This window comes from Phoxinus phoxinus (assembly GCF_949152265.1).
Source record: "Phoxinus phoxinus genome assembly, chromosome: 6".
Taxonomy (NCBI): domain Eukaryota; kingdom Metazoa; phylum Chordata; class Actinopteri; order Cypriniformes; family Leuciscidae; genus Phoxinus; species Phoxinus phoxinus.
The window spans coordinates 39,742,892-39,759,341 of record NC_136881.1 but is presented as its reverse complement, the minus strand read 5'-3'; the positions used below and the strand labels follow the sequence as shown (position 1 = coordinate 39,759,341).

The following is a 16,450-nucleotide window of genomic DNA, read 5'->3' as shown; positions in this document are numbered from 1 at the left end:
CCGGACTTGTGGACTTCCTCAGAGTCCACACTTTGGTGACGTCATGTAGTGCGGACCTATAGGGCCCTTGGCGCGAGTCCACGAGGGCGCATTGAGAGGTATTTTTGGGACAGACTCGATCGCCACGCCGGAAATAGGAAGACGGTCCGGTTGTTTTTGTTTAAATATTATATTTCTACATTTACATATGATTCAGTAAAGCCCTGACATTCGGTTATATTTATTTAATGAATCATAATGCAATTGTAGCCTATTATTCAGTGCACTATTTATGTTTATATTAAATATAAATATATATTTATGTTTGAGACATCAACCACTGGTTGATGACAATATGTTTGTATAAACTGTAGGTAATAACTGGTAAAATGTACACATAGGTCATAAAAAACATAATGATATTTACACTTAAATATGTTCTTCTCATGTTAACGTGAGCGAAAGCTCCTCCCATACGTTGTCTGATTGGCCTTTCGCAAATTCGCAAGGATTTCTGGGTAGTTAAAGTGCGTGAAGCCTGCATCTATGCGGGCTTCGCGGAAGACCGCTTCAAGGGTACAAAGGGGGCGCTGCTGAGCACACTTCAGAGCGTTAACATGATGAATGGGACGGTCTACGGACTCGTAGACTCAGCGAGCACGCGCAATTTAAGTCCACGAGACCGAAAGTCCACATGAAGTGCGTCATTTGGGACAGGGCCTTCGTCTCCTTAGGAGCTGGCGGGGAAGATGACTCAATGTCGCTCTCGACATTGGAGGAGCTCGCCAGGAGGAGCTCATCAGGGTCTTCGGCAAGGCCGTCACAGAGCTGGACCTCGCTTGGAACAATCCGGACGAGCCTGTGAAAAGTAAGTTGGACTCGTGGTTCCTCCAGTCGAACCACCGCCAGGCTGCATCGAGGAAAAGAACCCTGTTCTTCCCAGACGTACATAACCCAATCGGTGCGCACCCACTCTGCCACGCAGGCCATGTTTGCGCACGTGGACGGGGTGGAAGCCCACCACGGGTATGTGCGCATGCCCCCCGTCGAGGAGACTGTTGCCGCGCACCTGTGCCCATCTTCGTCTGCGTTGGGTTCGGACCGCAGCCTGCCTTCCAGGCCGTGCAGGTTCACGGCTCACCAGGTGGACAAGGCATATGCATCTGCGGAGGAGGCAGCTTCTGCTCTTCACGCCATGGCAATACTGCAGGTGTTCCAGGAAAAACTGCTACAATCCCTGGGCGGTGGAGCAGCTGACGCAGACGTCATCAGGGATCTGTGCGTGGCAACGGACCTCGCGCTGATGGCTGCCAAGCGCTCTGGTCCATGGGCTTCATGGTTGTCCTTAGCAGGCACCTATGGCTAACCCTAGCTGCCCTGAAGGACTGCAAGACGCTCTTAAACGCTGTCGGTGGACCAAATTGAGTCGGTCAATGAGCGTTTTTCCGAGAGGCAAAAGCGCGCCAAGGTGATGAATCGTGTGATTCCGCTTCGGCTGCTGACGCTTTTGTATACTGATAAGTGTTTATGCCGTAAGGTTGCCCTATATCCTTCAGTGCAACTGGCTATTCTGATCTAATTGCATATATTCACGGTTGTTGACGCTAAGGCCACTGACGCAGTGTTTATGTACATACTGTGATGTGTTATGCCATTATGTTGCCCTGTATTCTTCAGTGCAACCGGCTATTCTGACCTAACTGGAGGGAGGTCAGGGAGTTTGCCGGATGCCGGAGAGCTCCGCAGCACTACAGGGCAGAGTGCGCAGGACAGGAAGTCGAGCAAAAAACAACTTTCCTGGGCTTTCCTGTAGCTCAGTGGTAAGAGCATTGCGTTAACAACGCAAGTTTGTGGGTTCGATCCCAGGGGATTGCACATACCTATGTATAAATGTATAGGATAATGCAATGTAGGTCGCTTTGGATAAAAGCGTCTGCCAAATGCATAAATGTAGATGTAAAAAACAGAACAAAACAAAATAAAAGATCAGTTTAATTTTCAAAATAAAATACACTGTGATCATGGCGGATCATATTTGGCGGAACATATGATGATCATGGCGGAAAACTGTTCCTGGTTCTGTTTATCGAAACTACATATCGCGCGATCACACGTGAATTAGCGAGATCTCATGGGTCCTCGGCCGCAGCCGTTCTGCAACAAATCCAGAACTGGTGGGTATTGAAGGACAGCGGAGCACGGAGCCAACACGCAGCGGAGCCGATCCGCACCCGATCCGCAGCCGTTCCGCAGTTGGTGGAAATCCGTGGTAACACGCGTTCTCGGTGAATGACGATTGCATCTGTTTCGGACCTGGCGACTGGAACAGGCGTTAAATGTGTAGAAAAACTTCCTGACATTGAGTTCGGTGACATTTACAGCTACTTACGTCCCATGCTACACCGGAGCTTCATTAAAAGCATACAAAAGCTTAACGTTAGCAATTATAGTAGCCTACCTGTAATAATTTTTTTACTTGAGTTTACAGGTAAAAACACAAAACAAAATCACCTGTTTATTGCCGCCAACCACTTGTTTCTCCGTTTTGTTTCTTTTGGGATACGGTATAAAGATATTCCTTTTGTATAATCACGTATCTGATCGCATCCAACTGCACAGCATCGCTCGGGCATGATAGGAATATTTTGCGACAAGCTGTAGTATCACCGGCGGTTTAGCATTTTCTATTCCGTCAAGATGGCTGCTCCAAATGGCGGAACATCCCTATAGTGTTGTCTGCCCTGATTAGTGCAGCCTTCGCTTTCATTGTGTTGGGATATGCAAATTTTGAAAGGGCCCAGGCGTCAGCAGATAAGGCGGCGTCTTTAGTCTAGTTCCGCCTATCAGATGCAAGTACTCCTAGCGGCGCGGCTATTGGCTAGAACGGTCTGTCTCTTACGTGTGGGTGTAGTTAACCCCTTTATCTGGGCTTAATCTTCACTGCTCTCACGGCGGGATTTAATACAGTTTCCCATATATGTCACGCTGATTTAATGTTGAAGTTACCACCTCGAAAGGGAGCCTCTCCAGTTACTATCGTAACCTCGGTTCCCTGAGAGGCGGGAACGAGACATTACGTTAGCCGCCGTCCTCGCTGTTTGGTCAGCTGTGCTAGCGTTCAGTCGTGATTCTGACGTAATTGTCGCGCCTATGCATTTATACTGCCCGCGAACTTGTCAGTATTTGCATGCTTTGCGTGAATTGGCCAGCTGTCCCCAGCTGGCGTTAGCCCATAAGATTTCAGCAAAAATGGAGAAGGGAGGAGTTCCCATATACGTCACGCTGACGGAAAGTTTCGTTCCCGCCTCTGAGGGAACCGAGGTTACGATAGTAACCGGAGACGTTTTGACACGAGCTTCTGTCTTGAATAAAATTGAATAAAATAAACACATTGTCCATACCTTCGAGATAAAGTCGGATATGCCAATCCTTTTATTGTCCATTGGCATTGCAAACAATGAATAAAACACTGCAAACTTAACTTTCTACTAATAAACTAAATATTTAATTCAAAACAAACTGTTACGGGCACGAGCACAGTCCTGCACACACACTCAACACGGAACTGTCAAACCGTTCCATTGCGCCCTTGTAACTCATCATCACTTGGCTTAAATGCACTCGATATAGTCATACGCCCTCTAGTGTCACAAACAAAAACAGAAAAACTCAATAAAATGGCTCCAACAAGTATTGAGTACACATCTTGATCTTGCATGTATGAGAGTGTTTGAGAAGAGCAGTGAAGATTTGTGCTAAATAAGACATTACAGTTTGTTTTGTTACTTTGTTTCTTGATAAACTCTATTGCACAGCTTCACAACACTTATCATCAGTCAAAAGTCACATCATTTTAAGACAATTAAAGCTTGAAGAAGGAGCCGACTGTCATTATGATCAAGAGCATCAGGACATTTAATAAAATATCTCCTTTTGTGTTCCAACAAATGAAGAAGGTCATCAGGCAGATTCAGTAACATAAGAAAGTGCTTGATGTGTGTGTGTGTGTGTGTGTGTGTGTGTGTGTGTGTGCGTGTGCGTGTGCGTGTGTGTGTGTGTGTGTGTGTGTGTGTGTGTGTGTGTTTCTGTGATTATTTCTGAGAGTTCAGTAGTTTTACCTGTGACGTCAAGCTGAACTCCAGGAATCCCCGTCCATTTTCCATCATCTTTATCTGTAGTAAATCTGCAGTAGTAGACGTGTTTATCAGCTTCTGTTACATTCATCAAAGTGATGCTGAAAGTGTCTTTATCTTCACGGTCACACTGAACTCTTCCTTTTTGTTCTGGGTCTAAACACAGGTCAGGAGGTTCTCCATCACCTACAGTAGGATTGGTCCAGAGAGCTGTTCTGATCTCATGACCACGAGGATATATTAAAGTACAGGATATTTTCACTGTTGATCCCTTTAATGCACAAACATATGAAGGGCTGTAATTCACTTCCCAATCCTGCTGACCATCAACCGCTAAAAACAATGAAATTAGAAATAAAGAGGCTTTCAGGTGTTTTGAAGGAATGTACAAAAACAATATCTTTTCACTTTTGACCATTTGTTTATGTTAGCTGACAGTTAAACACTCATGTCTGTTTATAAGTGTGAAGAGCTCAATCATCTTTTGTTAAAATATGTGTGAGTGAAACTGCAGACTCACCCGCAGTCATGATCACTACGATCAGAGGAAGAGACTTTATGAGAGACGACACCATAGTGACTTCTGCAATCATAAAACTGACAATTATGACATGAGCATCATCTATATCCATCACAAACTCGACATTACATTTACATTTATTAATTTAGCAGACGCTTTTATCCAAAGTGACTTACAAATGAGAAACAATAGGAGCAATTAAACTAGCAGTAGGACAACAGTATGTAAGTGCTATGACCCCTCACAGTACAATCCAACGCAATTTTTTTAGAACAGTGAAGAAAGTGTTAGTATTACTGGATCAAGTGCTGCCGAAAAAGATACGTCTTCAGCAGTTTCTTAAAAATGGGTACGGACTCAGCAGCTCTGGCTGAGTTAGGCAGATCATTCCACCAGCAGGGAACAGTCATGGGAACGCTTCCCCCGCTGGATCACATACTGAGCGCACTGTCAGGCTGCACAGAAAACCCGGACTGCTATTCGCACTTCACATTTACCTATTCTCCAATCTCCAATGTTGAGAAAATCAAATTTTTGTCAAAGACTACGCCTTGATCAGATCCAGAACGATGATCAAAACACAGATGGAGTAGATCGAGTCCAACAACCCCAAAGCTTCACAGTCGTTTTCTCTTCATGTGTTACGCTTCATTTAATTTGGAAACATTAAGCAGTTTTGATTTACACGCTGTTTAATGTTTGATGATCACGCTATTTTACATTTGCGTGAGCAATCTTCTACTTGTTTCAGCTTCTTCTTCTCCTGTTTTGATCCGGACATTCCGGAGATTCTGTACTAAGATGTGTCATAGCACCCCCTACCGTATATCAGTGAAAAAATGGATAGCTGAAATTTTCAGTCAATAGTGGGGAAAGAGTAAAGTAGAATTAAAGTAAATTCCTATGTACACTACCAGTGGACCAGCCTACACAAAAATTCAGATACGCAGAATTAGAAACATATCTGTTTTGTCAAAATTTTAATCAATATTTTCAAACAAGGTAAGTTTCATAAGCCTGTATATGAAAAACTATGTAAAAAAAAAAAAAAAAGTATATTTAATATGCTACTCGATCAAAAGAGTTAAAACAACTACAAGCCAAGTATACTTTGAATACTTAATTATCCTTTTAAGTATATCTCGATCAAAAGATTGAGTACAAGTACAGGCCAATTGGACTTTTCTCTCAGTATAAGTCAAGTACACTTAAAGGGTAACTAAACCCCTGTGCCCGGTTGCATAAAGCACCTTAAGTTTTTCCCTTAAGTATGACACTTAAGGGGCGATTTCCCCTTACCTAAGAGAATAACTTAAGGGTGTTGCATATAATCTCTTAAACGGTTCTCTTAGGTAAAGGAAACATTTAAGTGTTTCACGACAGCGATCCTGGATTCACGTTATAAAAGTATGTTGTTGCCATAGATACGCAAAACACTAACACTAGCGGGAGAGAGTCCCCGCAACCCGGTGAACCACTCTGCTGACAGACGATTTATGAACGTGGAAAACATCTCCCACTATCGTCTGAAAACTCCCAGTTGCAAAAAAACGCAGTGCTATAAGCAGTTGTAACACCGCAGGTAAAGAGTGGTTGCGATGTGTGACACGGTCAAGGTCGCCGTCTAGTTTGTTAGTGATGTCAAATATTGCGCGTCGATCAAAACGGTATTCATGCAACAATATGGTTCTCCCTATCCCTAAAAATTCTTCTTGGCACATAATTATCTTCAGCTGGTTCCATAAATTCAGCCATGTCGTCTTATTTTTTGTCCGCGTTACTCTTAAGGTTACGATTTCCAAACCTTAAGTTATACTTAGGGAAATGACCGTTAAGGGGTTTTATGCAACACTTAACGCTTTTTAAGGGATTATTTAAGTGAAAAAAAAGCATTTAAGGGAAATTCTAAGTGTTTATGACGTTTCACTTAAAAAAAACAGTTAAGTAACACTTAAGGGTATTTTTCTGCAACACCCTTAGGTTTAAGGGAAACATAAGGGCGAACTTAAGGGAAAATTTCACTTAAGGTGCTTTATGCAACCGGGCACTGGTCAGAGCCTGACTCCACCCACTGGCAATATTTGAAAAATGCTGGAAAAGTGGGCAGAGCCCAACGGACAAACCGAGGGCGGGGCTGAGCGGGTGATTGACAGACCCGCAGTGATTGACAGCTGCTGTCAGACTCGCTAAGATAGAGACTGACTGGAGTGACGCAAGTAGCTTTGCAACAGAGCGGTCATTTAAAGTTGAGGACTTTTCTCCCCCACCTTCCCCTGAAGTGGACGAATTGTTTGTAGACACAGAGCTAAAACCATATCAATTCGAGCCGCTAGCTCAAACTGCGGTGTCGCATCGCATTAACTCCCGCATCGCGATCGGCAGCCGACGATGCTAGCGAAGCAGCCGCGCAAGAGAGAATGGGTCCAGTATCTGAGTGGATTATTATTACTATTGACCAACGTTAAGCATATTTTGCCGCTATGTGAAAAAAAATATCCAGCAAAACGCGCCGGCGGTTGTGGAGTCCATGCAGGAAGAGCAGCGTTTGGCACACAAGTGCATGTAAACACTGGCGCCTAATTTCCAAGTCTGGTGGAAAGTTATGCAGTCCAGCAGTGCTGTTGCAACTGGCAACACTACACCTATACCAGCCTAACCACTATACTAAATACAGCTAAAAATCTACACTATCCTAACTGATGCAATACTATGCTACTAACTAACTATGCTTCTAACAACACTAACAACTATGCTAAATAACTACCTAGGCTACACAAAATAATCTAAATAACTATATAAATGCTATGCTATAAACTAGATGCTAAAATACGCTATCCTGATCATTTTCAATTTCCAGCTCCTGACTCGCTCTGGTTTTGACGGAACCAGATACTTTTATACCAGGGGCTGCCAAGGGTGTGGTGAGCTCGCACCAAGGGCGTGGCAGAGTAGCGTCAGAGAGTACCCCTACTTCAGAGAGTACCCCTACTTCAGGAGATCCCGTTTAACCTGAAGAGGGCAGCACTCAGACGTTTTTACACCATATATTTGAAAATTAAAACACTTTATACTCAAATGTTAAAAAAAGTACTCCAATCAATGAACAGCATTTATGAAGCTCCATTCTTACAGATCATTAACTAAAAAAAGTTGGTTTAGTGTTTAGTTACCCTTTAAGTGTAATTTTAAGTATATTTGTGAGAAGTATATAAAATGTAGACTGAAAGTATGCTTTCTTATTTTTAGTTGAAAAGAACAAAGTATACTAATAGAACACTTGAATAAACGTATTCTTTGTAAGAGTAATTACTATCGCTGTGTACAAGATCAGGTTCAGTTCCATGCTTATTTTATTTACTCTATAAGCTATTCCACCATGAAAGCTTGTTACTATATTAACTTGAACATGTTAGTTTATAAGACAGTGTGTAATATGTTTTTTTTAATAAGCTACTCAATCATAATAGTAAACACAAGTACATGCAAGAATACTTAATTATATTAAGTATATCTTGATCAACAAGTATAGGCCAAATATACTTAGACTTTTCTGTTAGTATAAGTCAAGTATACTTAAGTGCAATTTGAAGTATATTTCTGAGAAGTACATAAAAAGTAGACTAAAAGTATACTTTCTTATTTTTAGTTTAAAAGAAGTAGGCTATACGAATTGCACACTTGAATAAACTTCTTTTTCGTAAGGGAACCCCTACTCTATGCCCATACTCAGCTTTCTCCACAGAATAAGAACCTGTTAGCTTAGCTTCCAAATAAAAGATGGCTGACATTATTTGTACATGCTGTGAGTGAGATCCCACCCTCTATAGGCGGGTTGAAAACATGCGGATCTAACGCCTTCTACTGGCTGTAGTTTTTAGCCTCTGGACAAAAAATTACGATTTTTGCATCATCTGAGGATTTTTAACATACAAAAAAATACATAAATCTCTTGTCTCAGGGGGATATGAGGGAGGGAAGCACGGTAATTTGAAAATACAACAGGTTTTCTACTGATACAAAGCTTAATGCTAAATCCTGAAGTATACCTTTAAGCAGGGGCGATTCTAGGATTTTTATTTTAGGGGGGCTCAGCCCCCAATAAGGGTATGATTAAAAAAATATTATTTGACTAGGGTAGGGTGGTATACTACTAACCTTACTGCAATCCACTATTCCATTGTATTCCCTGTATTTCATACATGGGAGTAGGAGAACTGACTGAGACATATACAACACTGTAATAAAAAAATAAAAAAAGATTGGAAAGATGTGACCAGTCACTAGAAAATAGAATGTCAATATTTTTATTTTTACAATGAAGACCTCCTGATTCATTCACTGTACAAACATGCTCACATGTTTCCAGTACAAACACAACATTTTACTGTTTGCATTTCTATGCTCACAAACAAACCACAAACAAATAAAATTTAATAACATTTTAACCAGAAAATAACATAAAAGCCATAAACTTTGACTATCCATATCAGCAATATAAACAACACAGGTATGAGGCTGGACAATGGATTAAGTGGGGGCTGTGGTTAACTATCAGAAGTAATGAAAAACAAGTGAAAATGAAGCAGCCGGTGAGAAGCAGCAGTTTTGCAGCCCAGTTACTGGTCTTTCATTGGGAGCATCAACCTGTGTCTTCTCTCCTTAAGAGTAGCAAACCTGTTGATAATTTTATCATGGTCCAATTGCTCAACGACATCTTTCTCGATGGCCATAACTGCCAGCTGATGGAGCCTGCTCTGACCCATTGTTCTCCTTAGCCAGTTGCGGAGACGACGAAGAGCACTGAAAGACCTCTCGCACGAACAGCTGCTAACAGGTACAGTGAGGGCAACCTGGATGACAGATTTCAGTGATGGAAACATTTCAGAATCCAGCAGGTTATAAAGTGAAACCATGTCCTGTGGAGCTGCACCAGCTTGCTTTTTACGTGTCAAAAAGTGCCTTGCTACCAGGACTTCCTCTGTCTTTAAATCAATGTTGTAATGGTGTGCTAGTTCTTCCAAATGTGGCTCAGACAGGAAGTTTTCAGACACTGGACTGCATGCTTGAATACCTTGAAGCAATGCGCCATTTACCGCAGAAAAACGGTTCTCCAGTTCAGTTATCATTCTATCCAGGCATGGATATAGTAACTTTGTTTTGACTTGTTCGCCGTCTGTGCTGATTCTCCTATGTGCACCATAAGTTGTTTCAACAACAAAATCCTCCATCCTTTTTTTTTTCTGTCTCTGGCCAGAAAGTTGCTCCTCAACTACAATGTAATTTTCTTCACACACTGCCTTTGCTCTAGCATATATATCTGCAGCAGTGGGATCACTGCGTTTCTGCTTTAAGGAGTCACACACAGCATCTTTGTATGCCACAGCTTGGGGAAGGTCAATTGTCTCTTTTTGGAGATATTTGTGCAAGCCTGCTACTACAGATAGGAGATCCTTGAAAAGAATCAACAAATACACAAATGAGAATTTGCATATTTTTGTTTTCAACCCCACTGCAGTAGCTGTATTGATGGCAGAGAGGCAATCAATGATGGCAGGCAAATTTTCAAGCACAGCATTCACTGAGCGAAGCTGGCACGCCCACCGTGTGTTGGACAGCTGCACCAGTTCACATGGTTGCAATCCTAATTTTGTTTGTGCTTCTTTAAACTTGTGGTGGCTGACCAGGGAAACACTAAAAAATGAATACAAACTTTCCAGCAGGCTAAAGAACTCTGCGGCCTCAGTAATCCCTCTGCAGGTGTGGCACAAGACGAGATTCAACTCATGGGCATAACAGTGAACATATATAGCCTCAGGGTGCCTCTCCCTGAAAAGAGACTGAACACCTCCAGCTGCTCCACTCATAACTGCTGCTCCATCGTATGTCTGAGCAACACACTTCAATTGAGCAATTCCTTCTTCTTGTAATTTTCTTTCTAGTGCCTCTGTTATTGACTTTGCGTCGAAAGTTCTTAGCTCTGTCAGGGACAGGAATCTCTCTTTAACTGTTCCCTCAGTGACATACCTCACACAAATTGCTAGCTGTTCTGTGTGTCCATCTCTGGCCTCGTCTGCCATAATGGCAAACATTTTTGACTCATGCATTTCTCTGATAAAAGTTGCTGTCACCTCTTTCGAGCAGCACTCTATCATTTCATTCTGACTGACAGGGGAGAGGTATGTGCTGTTCGATGGGGGTGTGTAATGCTGCAAGAAAGGATCAAACTTCTGCAAAAGCCCCATGCATTCCAAGAAGTTTCCCTTATTATGACTCTCTGCTGTTTCATCATTACCCCTTAATGGTAGCCCTTGCTTCCCCAACATGCAGGTCACAGCCGCAATACGACGCATATACTCCCTTCTTTGTCTAATTTCATCAGCATTTGCTGCTTCAATCTGCTGTATAACATTTCCCTGTAATGCACTAGCCTTGTAACTTTTCCAGGAGACAATACAATCCTTGTGTGACTGAGTCCCCTCATGTTTGTGAAATGCTTTGAGTGCCTTTTTCCAGTTTTTGTATCCACTACTCACAAATACATCATGCTTCAAGTTTTTACCAAAGACACGGCAAGCAAAGCAGTAGGTAGAATCTGTCTTCTGTGAGTACTCAAGCCAAGCAAAAGTTTGAAACCAGTTAGGCTGGAATGATCTTTTTTGTAAGCCAAAGTTCTCCTGGGGATAGTAGTGTAATTTTGCCTGTTTTGGGCCTGTGTCCTTTTCACCTAAGTCAAACTGATCTAAAGGTGCAGCTGCTGTCTGTGCTTCATCTGACATTTCTTTCTCTGTATGTCTGTCCTCTCTTTCCTGACTCATGTCTTCCTCTTCTTCATGCTCTCTCTGTCCCTGTACTGTGACAATCACATATAAATAGTTTGGTAACTAAATAAATCTAACTTAATTTGTATTTATTAACTGACCAGACAAATTATCCAAAACAACTGTTCACTTTCTCACCTGGATCATGATCTTGCCCTTTCTCTGTTGTGCCTTCATCAATCTGCTCTGCCTCCACTTCATTCACTTTTTGCACTGACTTTTCTGAGAAACCAAAAAATTAATTTCAGTTCAGTTGACTGAAAGACAATTAATAATTTCTTGTTGAGTGTCAATAATGTCAGGACATTCGTGTTTATCCTTTGACGATACCACTGCTTTTTCTTATAAAATGTATGTGGAAATTGGCAGACAATTAAAACAACATCAGGGTTCAATGACTGAAATGAATCTTGAGGACACAGAGGTATTGTGTGTGAGAGGCTGTCTACGTTCTATTCTCACCTGACTGTTGCTCATTTGCAGACCTACTCCCGCACGACAAGAAAAAATGTCGTATATCCATCTACAATGAAATATAAATTATTTAATTTTTTAAGCTTTTTAACCTTTATAATCAACAATACGGTTGGTTATTCATCAAGTCACCCCCGTGAAAATGTATTTAATTTCAAATCATTTAACTAACCAGCTAATATTCATTAAGAATATAGACAAAACATGTATTAATGTAATTGTCTATTGGCAATATGATGAATCTGTTCTATATTTATTTCTATTTATTAAAAATAAATAGCCACTTCTATAAATCAAGTACTTAAAAGAAAAGCACAAATCCCTTTACTCTACTCTTACTCTAATATATGTATCATGATACACTCCTCCTGATTCATTATTACTTAATACAAAATTATATTTATTAATACAAAACAAAATAACTCCATGATGTTTCTCTCTCTGGGACATCTAGTGCTTTCAGACAATAATGTGTCTTTGATAATTTCTGTGCATGGCTGCATAATGTAGGGGAGAGCGGGGGCGAAAGTACCATTTTTCAGAAAAACATAATTTTAAAAGATGATGGTTTAGACAGAGATATATTTTTGCTGTGCTCAGTCACTCACAAGTGTGGTCTATCAATACCAGGTGGTATTTTGTAAAAATGTAGAATGACTTCAGTATAATTTCACTTTGAACTTAAGACTGCTCATGTTACTTTCGACCCCGTCAGTTGGGACGAAAGTAACACACAGGTGGGTCAAAAGTAACACAACAATATACAAGGTAGATTTTTTGTGTTACTCTTGTTTTTTTTTTTATTAGCCTAAATATACTTGAGTATGACCTTGTTAACATGTAACATCAAACATGCAAACATATTTTGGCCTTTATCTTTGCAAAAAAATTTTTTTTAATGAAAATGTAAGTTAACAGTTTCATCAAATGTTTCAAAAGTAACAAAGCAGTACAAACTTGAATTGTTTAGAATATTTTGGTATTGGCAATGTCAATGCATTTTATAAAATGTTTTTTCAACATGAAAAATATGAAAATTTAATTAAATTAGCATAATATCAATTCTCAACATAACAATAGTCATATTTCCATCCAGCTGTTTTTATGCATACATTTAAAATGTGCATAAAAACATCTGGATGGAAACCCTGCAACTTCATAGGTGGAGGTGGAAAGCTATAAGGTATGGCTAAAACCTAAATGTGACTAGGTAAATGGAAACAGATTGAGTGAAAATAAATAGTGACACAGAAATCAGCTGATTTAAATGTGACTTAAGCTTTAAACGCCCTCTCATAAACATCTGTTATATTCTGTTGGTATAATATGACATAAACATGTTTTAATGAATGCTGCAACACACAGAAAGTCACCACATTAGCAGAGGGACAAAAGAAACACTTGTTTTCACTGTAGCGGGACAAAAGTAACAAGTGTTACTTTCGTCCCGACAGGAACTCCTGACATTTAAACCCAATTTACTTTTATACTGAAAAACTCTGACAAGGCAAACTTCAGGATGTGTTACAGCACTAAATAACCTGTAGATTGATCATTACTGTGTGACACATGAAACGAAAAACACAACTTGTAATTAAAAAAAAAGTACCGCTTCAGTATTTACTTATCGTACTCGAAAACAGCTTTCCGGATCTATCCGCGGGAAACAATGATGAAATCACGTGATATTTAGCGGCTCCGTCACTGGCTGCGTGCTGAATCTGCTGTCATAGCTTGAAACGCAAATGTAATCGGGGCTCAGAGAAAATCGCTTTGTTACTTTCGTCTCGTGTTACTTTCGCCCCGGTTCTCCCCTAACGTTAATGCCGAAATACATATGTTAAAACATATGTTTTAAATTTTAAAAAGTAAATTAAAATCATGATCGTTTTTATGGGTGTGAATCGCTTCATTTTTGTTGGAAGAAAAAACAACTATCACACTGTGATAAGGGTTGAAGGTGAACGCAGCGAAACGTATTGGTATTGGATGAGAAACCGAACCGTCCTGTGTTGCTCCCAATGCTCCAGTAACATTACATAACTGCAATGCATTTATGACAAAGAACTGCACCGATGCAGATGTAATATCATAGCAATCTATAAATGCCCTCACGACACACCTTGTACTCTCTGATGTTCGCTCTGCTCGACGCCCCTGCAGATTGAAAAATGCGCTAAATCCAAACAGACTCAGATAAGGGGAGGAGCCGAAACTTGACGCAGCTTGCCGCCGTTTCAAATGAGTTTTTTTAAAGGGGACTGAAGCGATCAAAAATGTATTAATCAAATATTTTTTAGGGGGGCTGGGCAGAAGTTTAGGGGGGCTGAAGCCCCCCTAAATAGGGCCTAGTGACGCCCCTTTAAGTCAGGCAGATAAATAATGTTGTTGAATATTAAGTGTCCCCAACTAAGCAAGCCAAAGCCAAGGCAACAGCAGCAAGGAACCAAAACTCACACAGGTGACAGAATGGAAAAAAAAAAACTTGGGAGAAACATGCAGGCTCAGTCGGGGGCCAGTTTTCCTCTGGCCAACGAGTGAACAGTGTATGATTATGATTCAGGCAACACTACATAACATAACACTCCCTGGTAGAGTAAATCATAACACATTGTTATAAAGTAAAAAAAAAAATATATATATATATATATATATATATATAGGCCTATATTTTTTTTTTTTACAAAACTATGGCAAAATCATGTAGCCTATTAAAACAAATACATTAATGAAAGTATTTAATTTAAAAAAGAAAGCGTGTCTTGTTTCTGGTTTCAAGAAGAACATTTAGATGTTGGTTTTATTCACGGAACTGTAGCACATTAAAATGCAAGTGAGAAAAGCTGGCAAAAGCCTGTGCCATATACCGCCTACAGAACAGCCGACTGCAGTTGTTTTGACTGAATTTGAAATTAAAAAGTTTAAATAAACTAGATTAAAATACATACGGTTTCAAACTTTCAAAGGGTGTGTCTTCTTCCTCTCATGTAAAGTTCGACCAGGAGTTTTGCACACCGGGTCTGTCTGTCCTGCAGGGACATCGGTTACGTTCTTTCTCACGCCTAGAAACATGACGCGGAACAAATCGAACTGTGATTGGTTGCTTTACATGTCAGTCAGACGGCCGCTCTGGGTGGGCGGTGCTTGTCCAATGAAAGCTGTCAGAGTCCAGCATTTCCCGAAACGTTCTTATGCCTTTCCAAATACCAGGGGGGCAGTGTTCCGAAAGATATTGAAGCCGACCTGGGCGCCGCCATTGGCTAGCCAAATACCCACACACCCACTCTTCGCACTTGATCACTTGTCTACTTACATGACCTATTTCCTCTATTTGGCCCAAGTGTCCAAGTAGACGTAAATACTGCAAGTGTGCTTTTGATTACTCGATGGGACACACTTAGTGTTTCAGAGCTTTTATTTATTATATTTTCAATAATTTGCATTTTAACTTCTACATGTCTGTTCAGTAGTCGCTATTTAACTAACAGAAGACACTAATTTAAAATTGTGGTGCTTCTAATTAGGCTTAGTGATAAAAACATTTGCAATTATTCTCCTTGGGGTTAATTTAAAAATGTACATTTTTAAAATCAAAAGTTAACATTATTTCTGTTAACATTATTTAATGCACAATGAATTAAGTGAACAAACATGAACAATCAAGTGCTTGTATTAAATAACATTCCCAGATATTAATTAATGTTGTAAAAATATATTGTTCACTCCTTCTTCACACAAGCGCTTGTGTAGCCGGTCGATTTAGACATGTGACTTTTTAATTTTATATTTTTTATGTGCAAGGAGAAATGTTGTATAAAATGTTAACTTCAGCAAAACTTGTTTTCAATGTTCAATTTTCAATTGGCAGAGAGACATCTTTGGCTGACGCTCTCTGAGATGGCGGAGTCAGAGCGTCTCGACCACTGGCCTCCGTCAAGGATTTCGCAGACCAATTCGTCGAGGTGCAGAAAACGTCGCAAGCCATGAGACACTTTCTGCCCAAGCGCTCCAGCTCTGCGACAGGCCGCCCGAAACAGCCGCCTGCTCGCACACAGCAGCGCCCCGCGCACGCCGCGGCGCCCCAGCAGGGACAGGCCCGAGACCCGAGACAGCGCTCTCGCTCAGCTGGACGCCGCCCCCCGCCGCGCGGGCCTCGGCCAAAGATTGTAATCAAGCCCGAGGCGTCCGCGCCCTCCTAGCCCGCCTAGGAAAAAGACGGTGTTCAAGTCCCGCTGCAGCCGGATTTCCACCAAAGATTTTCGCTCGCACAGTCCCAACACACGCGACTGTGCCAGTGAATACAGCAGCCAACAAACCGGCATCACGGCCCGTTTGCCTGTACACAAACGCCATTTTCACGGCAACCCAGATAAATCTGAAAAAGAGTGCAATTTCTGGTGTCCCGGCCACGGCCGATGGTGTAATGTGTGTAACTGTAATGCCCAGTGCCCAATGTACACACAAGCACAGCCCTACACAATACAGGGTCTGCACACATAAAATCGACTCATGTCGATTGTGCATCA

General features: G+C 41.2%; 1 protein-coding gene across 4 annotated transcripts in view; it reads right to left on the bottom strand.

The window, feature by feature from the left end:
• Window positions 1-14,988, bottom strand: part of LOC307001190 (B-cell receptor CD22-like) — a 34,535-nt gene extending 19,547 nt beyond the window's left edge. The window contains exons 1-4 of one of the 4 annotated variants that reach the window (XM_079617402.1): window positions 14,873-14,970; window positions 11,913-11,973; window positions 4,633-4,695; window positions 4,098-4,445 (exon numbers count right to left, since the gene is read on the bottom strand). In XM_079617402.1, coding sequence (XP_079473528.1) covers window positions 4,098-4,445; window positions 4,633-4,695; window positions 11,913-11,973 — 472 coding nt within the window. In that variant the 5' untranslated portion in view covers window positions 14,873-14,970. Of the gene's footprint in view, window positions 1-4,097; window positions 4,446-4,632; window positions 4,710-5,129; window positions 5,428-11,912; window positions 11,974-14,872 lie in introns of those variants that run through there. The other 3 variants (XM_079617403.1, XM_079617405.1, XM_079617404.1) reach the window with 3 other exon arrangements.
• Between the last annotated feature and the right edge of the window lie 1,462 nt (window positions 14,989-16,450).